Source organism: Hirundo rustica, chromosome 3 (genome assembly GCF_015227805.2).
Source record: "Hirundo rustica isolate bHirRus1 chromosome 3, bHirRus1.pri.v3, whole genome shotgun sequence".
Lineage (NCBI taxonomy): Eukaryota > Metazoa > Chordata > Aves > Passeriformes > Hirundinidae > Hirundo > Hirundo rustica.
In genome coordinates, this window is record NC_053452.1 from 58,900,604 (window position 1) to 58,914,458 (window position 13,855).

The 13,855-nt window shown below is 39.4% G+C and overlaps 1 protein-coding gene across 3 annotated transcripts in view; it reads left to right on the forward strand.

Moving 5' to 3' along the window:
- Nucleotides 1–965: 965 nt before the first annotated feature.
- HBS1L (HBS1 like translational GTPase) overlaps nucleotides 966–13,855 on the forward strand; it is a 68,922-nt gene continuing 56,032 nt past the window's right edge. For 2 of the 3 annotated variants that reach the window (XM_040058304.2, XM_040058305.2), the window contains exons 1-2: nucleotides 10,333–10,468; nucleotides 13,100–13,165. In XM_040058304.2, the coding sequence (XP_039914238.1) occupies nucleotides 10,426–10,468; nucleotides 13,100–13,165 (109 nt within the window). In that variant the 5' untranslated portion in view covers nucleotides 10,333–10,425. Of the gene's footprint in view, nucleotides 1,001–10,332; nucleotides 10,469–13,099; nucleotides 13,166–13,855 lie in introns of those variants that run through there. The other variant, XM_040058306.2, reaches the window with a different exon arrangement.

Consider the following 13,855-nt stretch of genomic DNA (forward strand, 5'->3'; position numbering starts at 1 on the left):
GGTCTGGTTGTGGGGGAAATGTGTATAGAAGAATCCATTATTCCCTTCTTGCCTGGGGCTGCAATTATAATGTTAGGCCAGATAGTACCTATTACCTGCCTGCTTCCTGTTATTTTTGGAATGATCTTAAACAAGGTGAAAGTGCTTATTCAGGGTGTGGGAATAAGAAGGTTTTATTTCACTTATCCAAATATAAACTCTGTATTTAGCCAGTATTTTACATGACAAGCTAAGGATGAAAATCAATTCATCTTTATGTGAATCTTACAATAATGTCAAATAAATTGGATGAGACCCTGAAATAACAAGAATTACACATCCTGTGGGAATCTGCAGATGTTGCATTGTCATTCTCAGCAATGCTATACACCATGTGGCAGTGCCTGCAAGCAGCTCTTTTTTCACTTTCTAACCCTCACAAAGTATTTACTGTTCACAGAGTCAAGTGTGTTATGTCTGTATTAGGCTCAGACTATAAATAGTCACATTGCTTATAACTGGAACAGATTGTTTGTTTGAGCATTCTCATGAAACAAAAATTTTTACATAAAAGCAACACATTCACCCTATCACCAGCTAAAACTTACTCCTCAATACTGCTGATGCAGAGATCACATTTAAACTATATTAAAAGTCTGTCTGTGTTTTGCTTTTTGTTGCTTATGTAAAGTACTGTAAGAGACAAATTCAGCTTCCAGAGAAACGAGACAGCATAAAAATTAGCAATCTTGGTAAAACTGAATGCAGACCTAGTTTTACAGATTTTGCCCTTGCTGAAGGAAGTATATGCAATCATTTTGACTTTCCTCAATTATTATTTTCCTTTCTTCATGTATATATCTTTATTATGGCTACATTTTTGTCCTCCATTCTCAATTGGTTGGTTTCTCCCTGGTTATTTACAATAGAAAAACATCTCAACAAGATTTCAATAGCTCATTTTGTGCCTTGGAAGCTCGGAACAACTGTGACTAACCATGGTTTCTTTTAATTTACCTGGGTAAGTAATACAGTTTTCTACTATTTCACATATAGCTTAGGACTCTTTTCAGAATGAGAGCATAACATAAAAGAGAGAAAAATCAGTTCCTCTGGGTCTCTAGCTGAACAGAATTTTTTTAAAGAAAGATATGGTGGTTGCATACAGGTTATAAAGTGAAAATTATAAATCTGTAAACTTAATGTGTAATCACATTAAAGACATCTACAGGATCAAGCAATTGCTCATGGACATGCTCATTTGGACAACATTTATTTATTTCAGGAGCCTACAGAAGTAATGGAATGTGTACAAATGCAACTCTGCTGTAAGAGGTACAAGTGGACTTCCAATACATTGACAGTGTTTTGACTGGTCATAAGTATATGTGTGTTTATTTCCATCTTTGAAATACCAGTGTTTTACTGCTATTGGTCTTGTGCGTCATTTCTGGAGAAGAATCATGCTGTTCTCAGTAGGGTAAAAATACAGGGTAAAAAAACAGATAATCCTTTTTCAAAACAGCTTACAGCCTGAGACAAGTTGTTGTTTTTTGTTTGTTTCTTTTTCTTTTCTGGTTGAAGAATAGTGACTTTTCAACAAACAAGAGCTTTACTTAAAAATTTCAAATCAATTAATCGCAAAAATATCTACTTTTTCCTCTTTGTTTTGAGAGGTGATTTTTTTTTTCTTGACATGCACTCAAATATAGTATGTCAAGTCTGCTTTAAAATGCTGGAAATGGGAATGTCTTTATTGCAAGGCGAAGTGCTCATACAGGCACACAGTAGTTGCGAAATCCCGGTATTTTTTTTGCAGGCTTCCTCACCTGCCAAGAAAAAAGCCCCCAGTACCACACGCAAGCCCCTTTAAGGCCCATCCCTGAGGCACAGTTCCTTACCTGAAATTCAAACCTTACCAAGCAGCAAGACACAGGATATTTCCCCTGACTAAGGCCCCTACAATCAGGAGTCCACAGACCCAGTCAAGTTTCTTGGTCCTTAGCAGAACTCACTTGTTGCTTTCCCCTTGGGCAAAATGAAGGCTCAGGACTAGCTGCTTCCAGTGCTCCTCTCCCACCTCCTCAGGCACAAAGGGGCCCCCGGTTTTTCGCCTCCTCTTTGCTATATTTCACTTTTTTTTTATAATATGATCTTGTGTTTCTACAGATAACATCCATTGACATTTTCTCACTGCCTGAGAGCATAGATAAGAAATTTGCTATACCTATTATTATCTTTTGTTGCTCAGCTCATGGTTTCTCTAGCAGTAATAGGGTGTCTGACAAAATTTACTCCACCGGAACTCAGTGTAAAATTTTGTGCTTTTGTTCTACCAAAATCCTCTTACTTATATGTTTTGTTGGTCTTGTTAGTGTCAAATTGATTCATGAAAGCAAATGCAATTATCTCTATTGACTTCCTGAAGGTTTGGACCAGGCCCCAAATGATTTTTTTATAAAAATATGACCAGTATCTTGTAGTTGGACAGTATTAGTAGCATTCTGCTGTAACTTTTATTGGGAATGAAATGTGGACTTCCTCAGGACAACAGATGAACTAAAGTGAAGTAGGAATATTTTCTGTTCCTATTGCAAAGGATGCCCTTACTCATCCTGGTGGTAACATTTCCAATCATTCTAAACTTTCCTTTAACAGAATTATGTGACCAATAGAGAGGGCTGGCATTGCAACATAGCTGTAAATTATAACCTCAAATTTTTGAAATCCAGCATTTTGAAATCCATCCAAATTACTGATGCTTCTATCTAATGCTTCACCAGAATAAGGGGTTTGAGTGGCAAGTAGACATTTTATTATTAAAATTATTGCTACAGGATTACAATATATTTTTGATTAAATTTCACTTAATACACTTTTATACCTTGCAAAGTAGATGATAGTGACTTAATTCACTCACTCTATATCCTGCAGAGTGTCAATTACTAAACACTGAGTAGAAGTAATTTCAGTATGTCCTGGATATCCTACGGTCAATTGAAGTAATGTGGATAGTCTTTGATGATTTATAGTAAATACTTCAGACTAAAGAAACAGTTTATTTCAAATAAAAGAAGCTATTCCACGAGCAGTGAAGGGATGAAACATGGATTATTTTGCACTGTATCTGTTGTCCCCTAACTAATCTTCACAGCTGTAACCAGAATTGTCTCTATATCTGTGACCCATCACCGGGCCCACACTATGACTAATGTGAAACTCTGTGTATACACAGAACATGTAACATTCACTTTTTTACATGTTTTTCCGTCTGAGGGAGCACTAATTTGAGTCTCCCTCTTGCATCTTGCACACTGAATTTATGATGATTAAATATATGAAAATTGTTTTTTTCATAAACTTTGCTTCTATAAAAGTTTGCAAACCCCTCCCCCTAAAAGCCTTCACAAAAATTACAAATGTAGAAGGAAAATTAAGTTCATTCTTTATTTTCATGAGTGCAGGGCAAAGAGAGACTTCGTTGCTGCAGGGACCCCCTCCATTCAAAGATGATGTAGCTGATATTGTAAGTCAGAGGTGCTGGCCTCTGGTATTAGACAGGTATTGTCTGCAGGAATGATTGGTGCAAGGTACCAGTATTGTGGGAAAATATTTTATCCATAGCAAAGAGACAGAAAGAACCATTGTGTCCATGCGTGGTTTGGGAAAAAAAAAATACTTTAATGCTAACTGAATTTGGCTTACACTGTAATGCTATTGTGTCTTTCAGGGAATTCATTCCATGAATACAAACACAAAACACAAGTGGACTTTAATACAAAGATGAAAGCTAACCACATCTGCTATCCGCCACAAAATCACATAAGACAATTATAATTTTAAGCACATTAAGCAAACGTTTATATAGTTAACCTAAGAGATAGCTTAGAAAGCGAGACAATATTCTTTTCTGATGGGTTTTTTTGAAGGTAGCATGATGTTTAATTAGAACAGCCACATCGGTTTGGCTTTGGACGCCAGTATTGAAATATTGATTCATAATGCCTAAGCCATGCTTGCTTTTATAAAGCACTGAAATCATGCTGTCGCCCACAAGGTAGCTGCCGCAGCACCCTAAGACCAAAAGCTTACATGCTGCTGTTCACGATATATGGTGTATAAACTTGGAAACTTTGGACTGGTAATTTTATTTTATAATTGGTGTTTCTCCTTTACACTTTGTGGCTAATGTTTTCCTATTATCGAGGTCTTGCATATTTAAAGCACCCACCCAATTCTGTGGTATTATGTATTTTTTTTAAGGTCTGAGTGACAAGTACATTGATATAAGTGAATCATCATTTTGCAGGCATAAATTTTTATCAGATCGGTTTTCTAATAGATTTATGCATTTAAGACAGTGCATCTGCCATAAAAGATTAGCTCATGGAAGATAGGCCATTTTTCTAATAGCAAGTGATCGAATTTTATACTTTAAACGTGTGAAACAAACTAGATAGTATATGAGCATCTCGTTGTTTCTGGTTATCAGATAAAAAGAAAAAAATGGAACTAAAAGGATATTATTGTGCAAGATTTCCATTCCCTGCTAGAGTCACTGCTTTGTGCTGCAGGACTGCATTTGACCCTAGGATACACCAAATATAACCAGATGACAAAGCAAAAAATGCAAAATAAAAGAGCATCTGAAGTGTATTACATCCTGTGATTGCAGAATGAATTAACAATACCTGCTAAGGGATTCTTCAGTGCGCAGTACATGAGAATCGTCCGAGAGATAAAGAGGGACTTGAAAATTACTTGAAGAATCACCCTTTGAAAGTGAAATTTTTGGGGGGAGAGGAAACTAAAAGACTTTAGTCAAAGACTGACGTATAGTATCAGTCTGAATGAAGCCACATTTCTTACTCATCAAATGATGCTCCCTGACACATTCAATAATGCCATATATAAATCTTTTCAACCTAATGTATTCCAGTTTTGCAGATTCAGTTCTGAGTCTCATGTGCTAAGAAATGTGACTCAGAATAACCATGGAAGTAGTGGATTTCTGAGAGAGGCAAGTACAGTGGGTTTCTCTGACTCAGTGGCCCAAAATATATAGTTGGGATTGCCAAAGGCAGGTGCCAAAAATGTAAAAGTGCAGAACACAGAAAACAAAATCAGAGTAATTCTAACATAATTCTTAGACTTTAACAAGTTGTGTTCCCACCAAGCTAAATATTATTGTGCCTTCCAGAAGCATACATGTGTCAGCATTTGTTTTTTATTTAAGGTCTATAAGAAGAGATCAGTAGTGGAATGTCCCAGTCAGATTTGTGTCATGAATTACTCTATACAGAAAAGCGATGGATTTCTCAAACTATATTTACCCTGCTTTGATTTGCAGCTATGGATACTTGTGTAATGTCTCTCAAAAGACATTTTCCAGGATCTAAGTTCCATTTGGTTTTTTTGGTTTTTTTTCCTACACATGCAGTAGAAAAAGGTCTCGCTGCTGTTACTGAAACTTGATTGCATCTCTATGTCCAATCATTACAGACAAATTAATGAAGTCACAGTTTATGGCAGTAGCCAGGATCCATGACAAACTTAAAAGTGCTTGATAAATTGATGTATATAATCACACACAACAGAATACTGCCTATATGCAGTATAAATATATACATGTGTCATTATAAATTGCTTTAGTATGGACACGTGCATCATATTCAACCAAGTCATAATGACAGCCTTCTGTTTTGCCTCTTCCTTACGTCTGCAGCTCCCTTAATTTATCCTGTCAATCACCTGTAACAAGAAAAGTAGATGGAAATTCTAACATGAAAATTTTCATACCTTGCAGATTTTTATTCAAATTTTAAATATTTACTGTGTTCATGTTTAAGTATTCTTGTCATCTAAACAAGGATCTAAACTGTTTGAATCTTGCTAATTTTTTAGCCATGATCATTTATTTTGCTCATGAACTTTGTAGTCTAATTCTGTGCTGAATGAAAATTATCTACTTTTATCAGTTTAAAATTTGCCTTCTTTCAGTTTCAAGGAAATTGAGAAAAGCTGTTACTATGAGAAAAACCCCAATGGCTATTTCTGAGCCACTCCTAGTATAAACTTTGGTCATGTTCCATTTTATACATCTTCTCTGAAAGACAAACTCTTAATCCTTTTCATATTTCTTCATATAAGAAATTTCCCATACCCCTGATGATTCTCATCACTTATCTCTCTCTATACCAACAATAAACCTCATAGACCAATTAGAAGTGAATGCCACTCTGTTGTAATAAAATATTGGTTTTGGGGGGGGGGTAAAACAAATAGATAATAGGTTTTCATTGAGGGCTTCACAGTGGCTTTAGCTACCATGCTCTTGGCAACCATGCTTGAATTTGAACTCCTTTTCTCCCAGCTGTGCAGTTCAAGGCAGTTCCCCTCCTTGCAGAGACTGAACTTCCCTTTCTGGGCCAATATTTGGGTCACTGCAGACGAGAAGCAGTCTGAGAGCCAGTAGGGAGGCAGCAGGGTGACATGGGAATTTGGGATTGAAATCTAAGTGTTTCAGAAAGTATAGATGTACCTAAAGACACTGAAATATTTTATTCCTTATTGTAACAGGAAGTTTACAAACTTGTGAGGAACACAAACGTAGTCAACTTGGCAATGGTTGGACTGGACTCAATAGTCTTACAGGTCTTTTCTAGTCTTAATGATTCTGTGTTAAACTATACAAATAGGTGACTTTTCCAGATTGAATTGCCATTACAATACTGTTTGCCATCAGCTGCCATCTAACTTAGCTATTAATAGATTCTGTTTAAACTGTGTAAGGTCTTGACTTAACATAAATCACTCATATTCTGCACTGATCCAAATAATAAATATATTTAACAAGCTCATTCATAGTGTGGAAAACTGGAGGCACTTGCTATTTACCATATGTACAAAATTATAATTTATTAATACTCGTTGTTTTCTGACTTTTAAATCAGCTTCTGACTATATGGCATCATAGTAGACAAAACTAGACGTATTTATTTACTGGCTGTAGTTCTTCTGAGCTAGTCAGATCATTTAGCAGCTGGAAATGTGTTTAGTGACATTGATAATGTCTGTGTTTTAGAACTTAACACCCACACCTGGTAGTGTGGTAAAACATCTGGAATTACGCTGCTTTTCTCCCGGAGCAAGCCTTGCTTGACTTTGGTTTAAAGGGACAATACAATATTGAAATAGACAGAATATTTTGTTACTAAGACTACTAAACTTCTAAAAAGCTTGATTTCACTTTAAGAAGAAGGAACATCATATGAAAGACTTTCCACATAGCTAAAATGAAATCATTAAATATTTTATTATCTGACTCTTACACTTAAAGAAAAAAAAAAAAAAAGAAGTCATAGTACTGGGGTTGGGAGTGCACAGCAGATCCCTGAAAAAAAAAAAAAAGAGGATTACGAGAAATGTTGCCACCTGGATTGAGACCAGTGATCTTAGTTCACTTCTTAAGGCACACACCTTAAAGTAATATATCATCTCAGTGGGCAGGAAGGAAATGAATGCCACAAGTGACCTGGTTAGTCATTCCTCAGTCAGAGCTGCTGGAGCCAGACTGACGAGGTTCTCTGATGGTGCTTTACTTGCTCCTGAAGGACTTACTGAATGTTACTGCTGAATGTTTAGTTATAGACTGCTTTGTTATCAGATGAATACTTTTCATGAACCTTGAATTCATGTACAAGTAGCACTAACTGAGGTATAGCTAGGGCTTGAGGATTAAAGTTTATTTTTTTTTTAACATCTTTCCCTAAAACATTTACATAGGTCTCAAAATTAATAAAAGGCAAGGAATAATCACAGTGCATTTATGACTCTTTGAAGATATTAGTATAATACTAAATAAGTGTGCTTCTTTAAGAAAATGTTGTCTTTGGGTTCTTTTTCCTTTGGTCTTGTATGATATAACCTATTACACTTGAAATGAAGAAAAATAGCAACCTTTCAAGTTCACTGTGAATGACATGGAAAGACTATGTAGTACTCCTCCATTTGACTTACCCTTGTATTCAGCTTTATATTTTTACAATCGTTATTTATTTTCCTGTTTTGAACTAATTTTGAAATCTTGAAAACAATGTTATATTTGACCATCAAGCAAATGAAATGAGCATCATATCTGTGGAGGTCACAGTCACTGAAAATGAAGAGAGGTAATAAAAAAAAATTCAAACATGAAAAATTTATTATTTGGTAAGTAGCTGGTGATTTATGTAAAAAGCATCAATAAGAAGGATAAAAGAAATATCTTTGCAACACAGTGGTCAGGTGTGAGAAATGAGAACTGCCACTACCCAAAAGGGGAGGGAAAAAAAAAAAAAAGCTACATTTACATGATTAATATTTACTGGAGTTTTTAACATCTGAAGAATGGGACCAAAGTAATTTCAGAGGCTGGAAAGAGTGTCTTTTCCAAAGCAAAGCTGTTGGAGGCGGACTGGCAGGATGCTCGATATTTGTAGTGATACAGTGTCTCAAGTTACTTCACTGAAGGCTCAGAAAGCAGATGCTGCAATCAGGTTTTGAATTTAGCAGTGTGCTACCCTGGCTGTGGTAATAAGGGATGATAGCAAGTCTTCACTTTTGCATCTTTGACTCATGTCAAGAGATTGGGACAGACAAGGATTAGCACAAATACTGTCAAACCTTACTGCAGAGAACATTTGGGACACTGAAGGTCAACAGGACACCAGTATTAATCAGAAATCTTTGTTTCCAATTCTGTTTTAATCCTAGCACTGTATGAAAGCCATTATATAGAGCCTAAGCCCGGTCAGCTGCATGTAGAAATGCTCCTCTGTAGAAATTAGTTGGAAATACGCAAATAACATTAGGAAACAATCTGCACCTTTGCATACTATTTGTATATGAACACAAACTTTTGGCTTATGGTTAATGCTCCCTGCCCCTGGTGGTGACCAGGAAGGAGGTGGAGTGGTAGATAGTGACAATTCTGGCATGTGGGCAAGGACAAGACAATAGTTAGGTGGCAGGTACAGAAGCAGGGCATGTGTGTTCATAAGGATGTGTGGCTGTGTGCTGGGATATCGGAGGACACCTGGAGCATGCAGGTGGCTGGAGGGGGACTCCATTTCTGGTATTGTCAAAACTGGATGAAAAGATGCTAAATAAATTATTGAAGGTCTCAAAGATGAAAACACCTGACTTCAGAAATATTAATGGCATCATCTGCCTAGCAGCTCCCGAGCCCATAGGTGAATGCAAGTCTCTGGGGAATCAACTGGGCTGGTAGATACAGAAACAGATTCTGCCAGAGCTGGAGTCCTGAACTGAGATCTCTGTCCCAACTCCCTTTCTCACCAGAGCTTAAGGGCTTGTCTGCTTGACCTTCCCTGTCTGCCCCAGCATGAGGAGTAGCTGTAGGGACATTCCTCAGTTATCTGAACCTTTGGCACCGCAACTGCTCCTGCAGGCTGAAACTCGGCATTAGAAAGTGTCACCGTAATGTGCCAATGTAGTCAGATCAAGGCTCCGTGCAGCCTAACGCGTTGACATTTTGCTTCTTAACACTGCCAACAGCAATGCTGATTATTACAGCCTGCATTTACCTACAGCAGCTCATTTAAGCCCGGCCACTAGTCAGCCCCTGGGATTGTAATGGCTCCTCATCACCAAAACGCCAGGTCAACTGGAGCTGCTTCAGATCTAGAATTGAGAAAGGCCTTGTACTTAATTCGAAACCCTTTCAAACCCTGTTCCTATGGTGGCACACGGATCACAGACACTGTCTTCAAGTGTGTTTAAATAAGCATAACCTTAGCGAATTTAGGCCTATCTAGAATGCTCCCTTTTCATCAGTGATGCAACTGTTTCTGAACAAGCTTTAAAACACTCCCTTACTTGCATGCATGAAAAACTTCCAAATTTTGGCTTGAATCAAACTCATCATTGACAGAAAATGGGCATGTCATATCCAGCTTTTCCTTGTAAGTTACATTACTGAACAGACAGCTACTGTAGATAAACTCTATGCTAGACCCGGCAGAACCTCAGCAACGTTTATTCAGGTTGGAATAGGACTCCAAGATCACCGAGACCGAACTTGAGCTAGTCTCCACCACGACAGCTACACCTCAACTCCAAGTGCCACCTCCAGCCGCCACTGGAACGTTCCGTGGCCCGGGCTCCCCCCGCTCCCTCCGCTCCCTGCGCCGCCTCAGCCGGGCCCGGCGCGATCGCCTCCGCGCCCCGCCCCAGCCCCGCGTGACCGGCCGGCCCGAGCCGGCGCGCGAGCCGGGCGGGGCAGGCCGCGCGCATGCCCGGCAGCGCCCCCGAGCGGAAGCGGCGCCCCGCGCGCCTGCGCAAGAGGGGATTCCGCCAGGAGCCGCCTGACTTCAACATGGCCACCTAGGCCGCGCCAGCGCCACCGCGGGCGGGCGAGCGAGCGAGGCGGCCGCCGTCGTCGTCATGTCCCGGCACAGGAACGTTCGAGGATATAACTACGACGAAGGTAGCGGTTATGGCGAACGGGTGCTGGTGGCAGAGGTGCGGCGAGCCGCGGCTGCCGATCCCTCCGCGCTCCCGCCGGCCCGTGCCGCGGCCACCGGCCGGGCCTCCCGCCCCGGTTGCCGCGGGCAGGAGGGTGTGGCGGGGCCCGCACGGCGGGAGGGGTGGACCCGGGGGGGGCTGTCAGGGGCGGTGGGAGGGGAGAAGCCGGCCCCTCACCTCCCCTCGGCGGGGGTTGGACGGGGCTCCGGGCGAGGCCTCTCCCCGCCCCGTTCCCGGCCCGTTTCCCGCCCGAGTCGGACACACGTGGCCACTCTGCCATCCAGGACCTCCTCCTGCTGCCGGGGCCTCCCGGATCTTCCGCACGGAGAGAGCGTGGCCTTGGTACGTGGACCAAGCCACAGCTGGGTACTACCTGCATTGCCTTGAGCTGCCCAAATTGACTCTGCTTTTTAGTAGCGGTACTGACTTGAAAAAGGCGTCAGTACGGTTGAAGCCATCCGTCTTTAGTCTTGAAAAACTTAAAAAAATTGTATTCGCGGCCAAACTCTAGCAAAGTGTTGCTGATGTTAATAGATAGGAGTCAACAGCTGTTACTTGAGGAAGAAGTGTAGTTCTTTCAGATGGAGTAGTGCATTTAGGGAATAATCTCTTTTCCAGGCCCCTGTCTCATTTTACTTTAGGTTATTGCATGGAATGAAGGAGTTCTTTCTCTAAGAACTTGGCTTGTAACTCCAGTACTGCAGCTTTCTTTGTGCCCTGGCCCCATTAACTTGGGCAAGCTGTAAATAAGAGTCTTCTTTTTCCCTTCAAAGTTTTTATTTTTGTTGGCTTGGGCAGTGGAGAAATGGACACACTTCAGTTCATACCGATATTTTAAAGAACCCTTTGGTAAGGGAGCAGCAATTTTGTTGCTTCACTTTGTCAAATAATTTAAAAAATGCAAGAAATGCTTCAGCCTACCTCTGGTCTTCTGTTGAGTGAACAGGATGTATTTATGTATTAATAGGGTTGCAAATTGGGTTTTGCACTCTGATCTTGGAATTTCTTGGAAGTTGCAAATTCACGTGAGCTGTGCTGTCAGTGTGTTCCCACCTTGCAATTTGTGCTAATGTAAATTTACCTAATATAGGCAAGATATTGGACTAGATTGGAAATTCTACTGATTGATTTTTCATCCTCTAGAGACCACTTTTCATAACAGATTGGTTGAAATGTTGATTTCAGCTGAGTCTCTGGCTTTTGAGGAGTTGAGTGCACAATCCATGGAGTTAATTTCGGTGTTCATACACTCATCAGACTGTCTTAATGAGGTTGCTGAGATAAACAGTCATTTGCTGAAGCCATTAATTTAAGCATATTGGAAAGATGACTGTGAGGTTACATGTCAGGTCTTTACCCTTGTACCATATGTTTCTTCTGTAGTCACACAGAATCATTTATGGCCCAAATGAAATAGACTTTGTGTCTTCTTCTCCATTAAATGCAATATATTCTTTTCATGTTGCATGTGATTTCTGTAATGCCCAGATATGAGTCGCATTTCTAAACTAAATATTTACAGTATTTTTTGGTTTCTTTTCATGGGAAGACTTCTGAGGCCTTAGATTTTCTGGTCTTTATTTGACCATGTTCCATTTTTTCCCCCTCTTCTTTCTGAGATATTGTGACCATAACCAAACATGACATTCCATCTGCAAATATCTTGGCAATACAGCTGGAATGCTTCAGTAGCTTCTACTCCGTTCTCTGTAATTTATGTAATTTTTAAATACTAATTTTTATGGTCACTGCATGACGTGGTCTTCCTTTTAAAACAGTTAAGAATAGATATTACTTGTGAAACTGCTGAGTGCAGCAGTGTCTTTAATAATAGTTTGTTGCTTTTCTCATGTATTTCATTATTACCTAATGACACTTTTTTTTTTTTTTTTAAGATTGACATAATACCAGGATTCGTTTTTGGAGGGAAAGGTACCTAACTTAGTCTTTGTATTTCTTGGTGCCTTTTTTTTAGTGTGGAAAGAATATTTTTATCTTTAAGTAAGTGTATAAGACACTTGCTTTTTACCTGAAACAACTTCACATATTCAAAGGGAATTTTTTTTTTTTTTTTTTTTTTTTTGCCTTGCTGAACTTAATTTGAAAGGTGGACGGGTGTGAGCATAAAATAGAGAAGAAAGGTGAGAAATGCATAGGAATGGAGTAGAAATGCTGATCCTGAGCTGTTGGAGTAGAAAATGTAATTGAACTGTCTGTCTGGGATGGAGACTGAGAAGTTAAGTAAAAATATCAAGAAAAGTGCCAGGGGTAAAGATTTGTGGAACTGTAGAAAGTTGGATTTAGTCTGGGAGGGCAAAGGAAGTGCTGAAGGAGGAGGTGTGAAGTATGGTAGCCCTTGAAAATTTTCAGCCTAATGAATAGAGTATTAAATGTTAAATTATATTATTGTAATAAAAGTCTATTATTGGAACTTAGAAGGTTACTTCTTACCTAGGTAAATAAACAGAACCTAACTGTACTTCTGGAATACAGGAAATACACGATTTCATAAAACTTTGTGCAAAACCTATGTTTTAAATTATAATATTATTTAGAAATTGTGCAGATTAATCTTGCTGTTTTTGCTTCATAGACTTTGAAGATGATGATGTGTATGGCCAATCAGTAGAAGATGATTATTGCATCTCTCCTTCAACAGGTTAGTTCAAATAATTATCAAGTATTGTTCACTGATACCTGTTCCAATATTTATTTCTCAATTAAAACAAATTTTAAGAGCTAGTGACACTTTTGAAAAGTGCCTAGGGGCCATAATCCTGTAACAGTTGTGTAGTGTTAGGCGTTAGACAACTGGCCACATCTTGAGTCCTACATGTGTATTATCCTACATGGTTGGAATGTACTTGGTAATGTAAAAATCTGCTCTGTGGGAATGTGTTGGTGATAATCTTGAAACATTCAGTATCTTTTCATATGGTTAGTAGGATCTACCTGGGCTTAGCAGTTGTTCTTGTGCACCTGGTAGCTGATGTCTTCTATGCAGCTTTGAGTAAATGTGGGGCAGGGAGTCTCATTGTGGGTTGCAGTGCTGGTCCTCTCATGCAAGATCATGTGGAGCTAATCAGCCTTCCAGCATTTGCAATGTTGCAAAGTAGGTTTAAAAATAGAGATGGCTGTGTGCTCAGGTAAGGCATAATTGGAGTGGCTCAGCCCAGCTGAATCCAGCCTGGCTGTAGAACCATTAGCTTGTGTTCTCTTGTCAAGACTGTGGCAAGATTATCAGTTTAGGGTTTCCCCAGATTTGGTGTCAGTGTTTCTAGAGCTGAGTAGGCCCTGGAAATAGTACAGCTGGTGTTGACATGAAGCTGTGCTGCTGCAGGTAACTGGT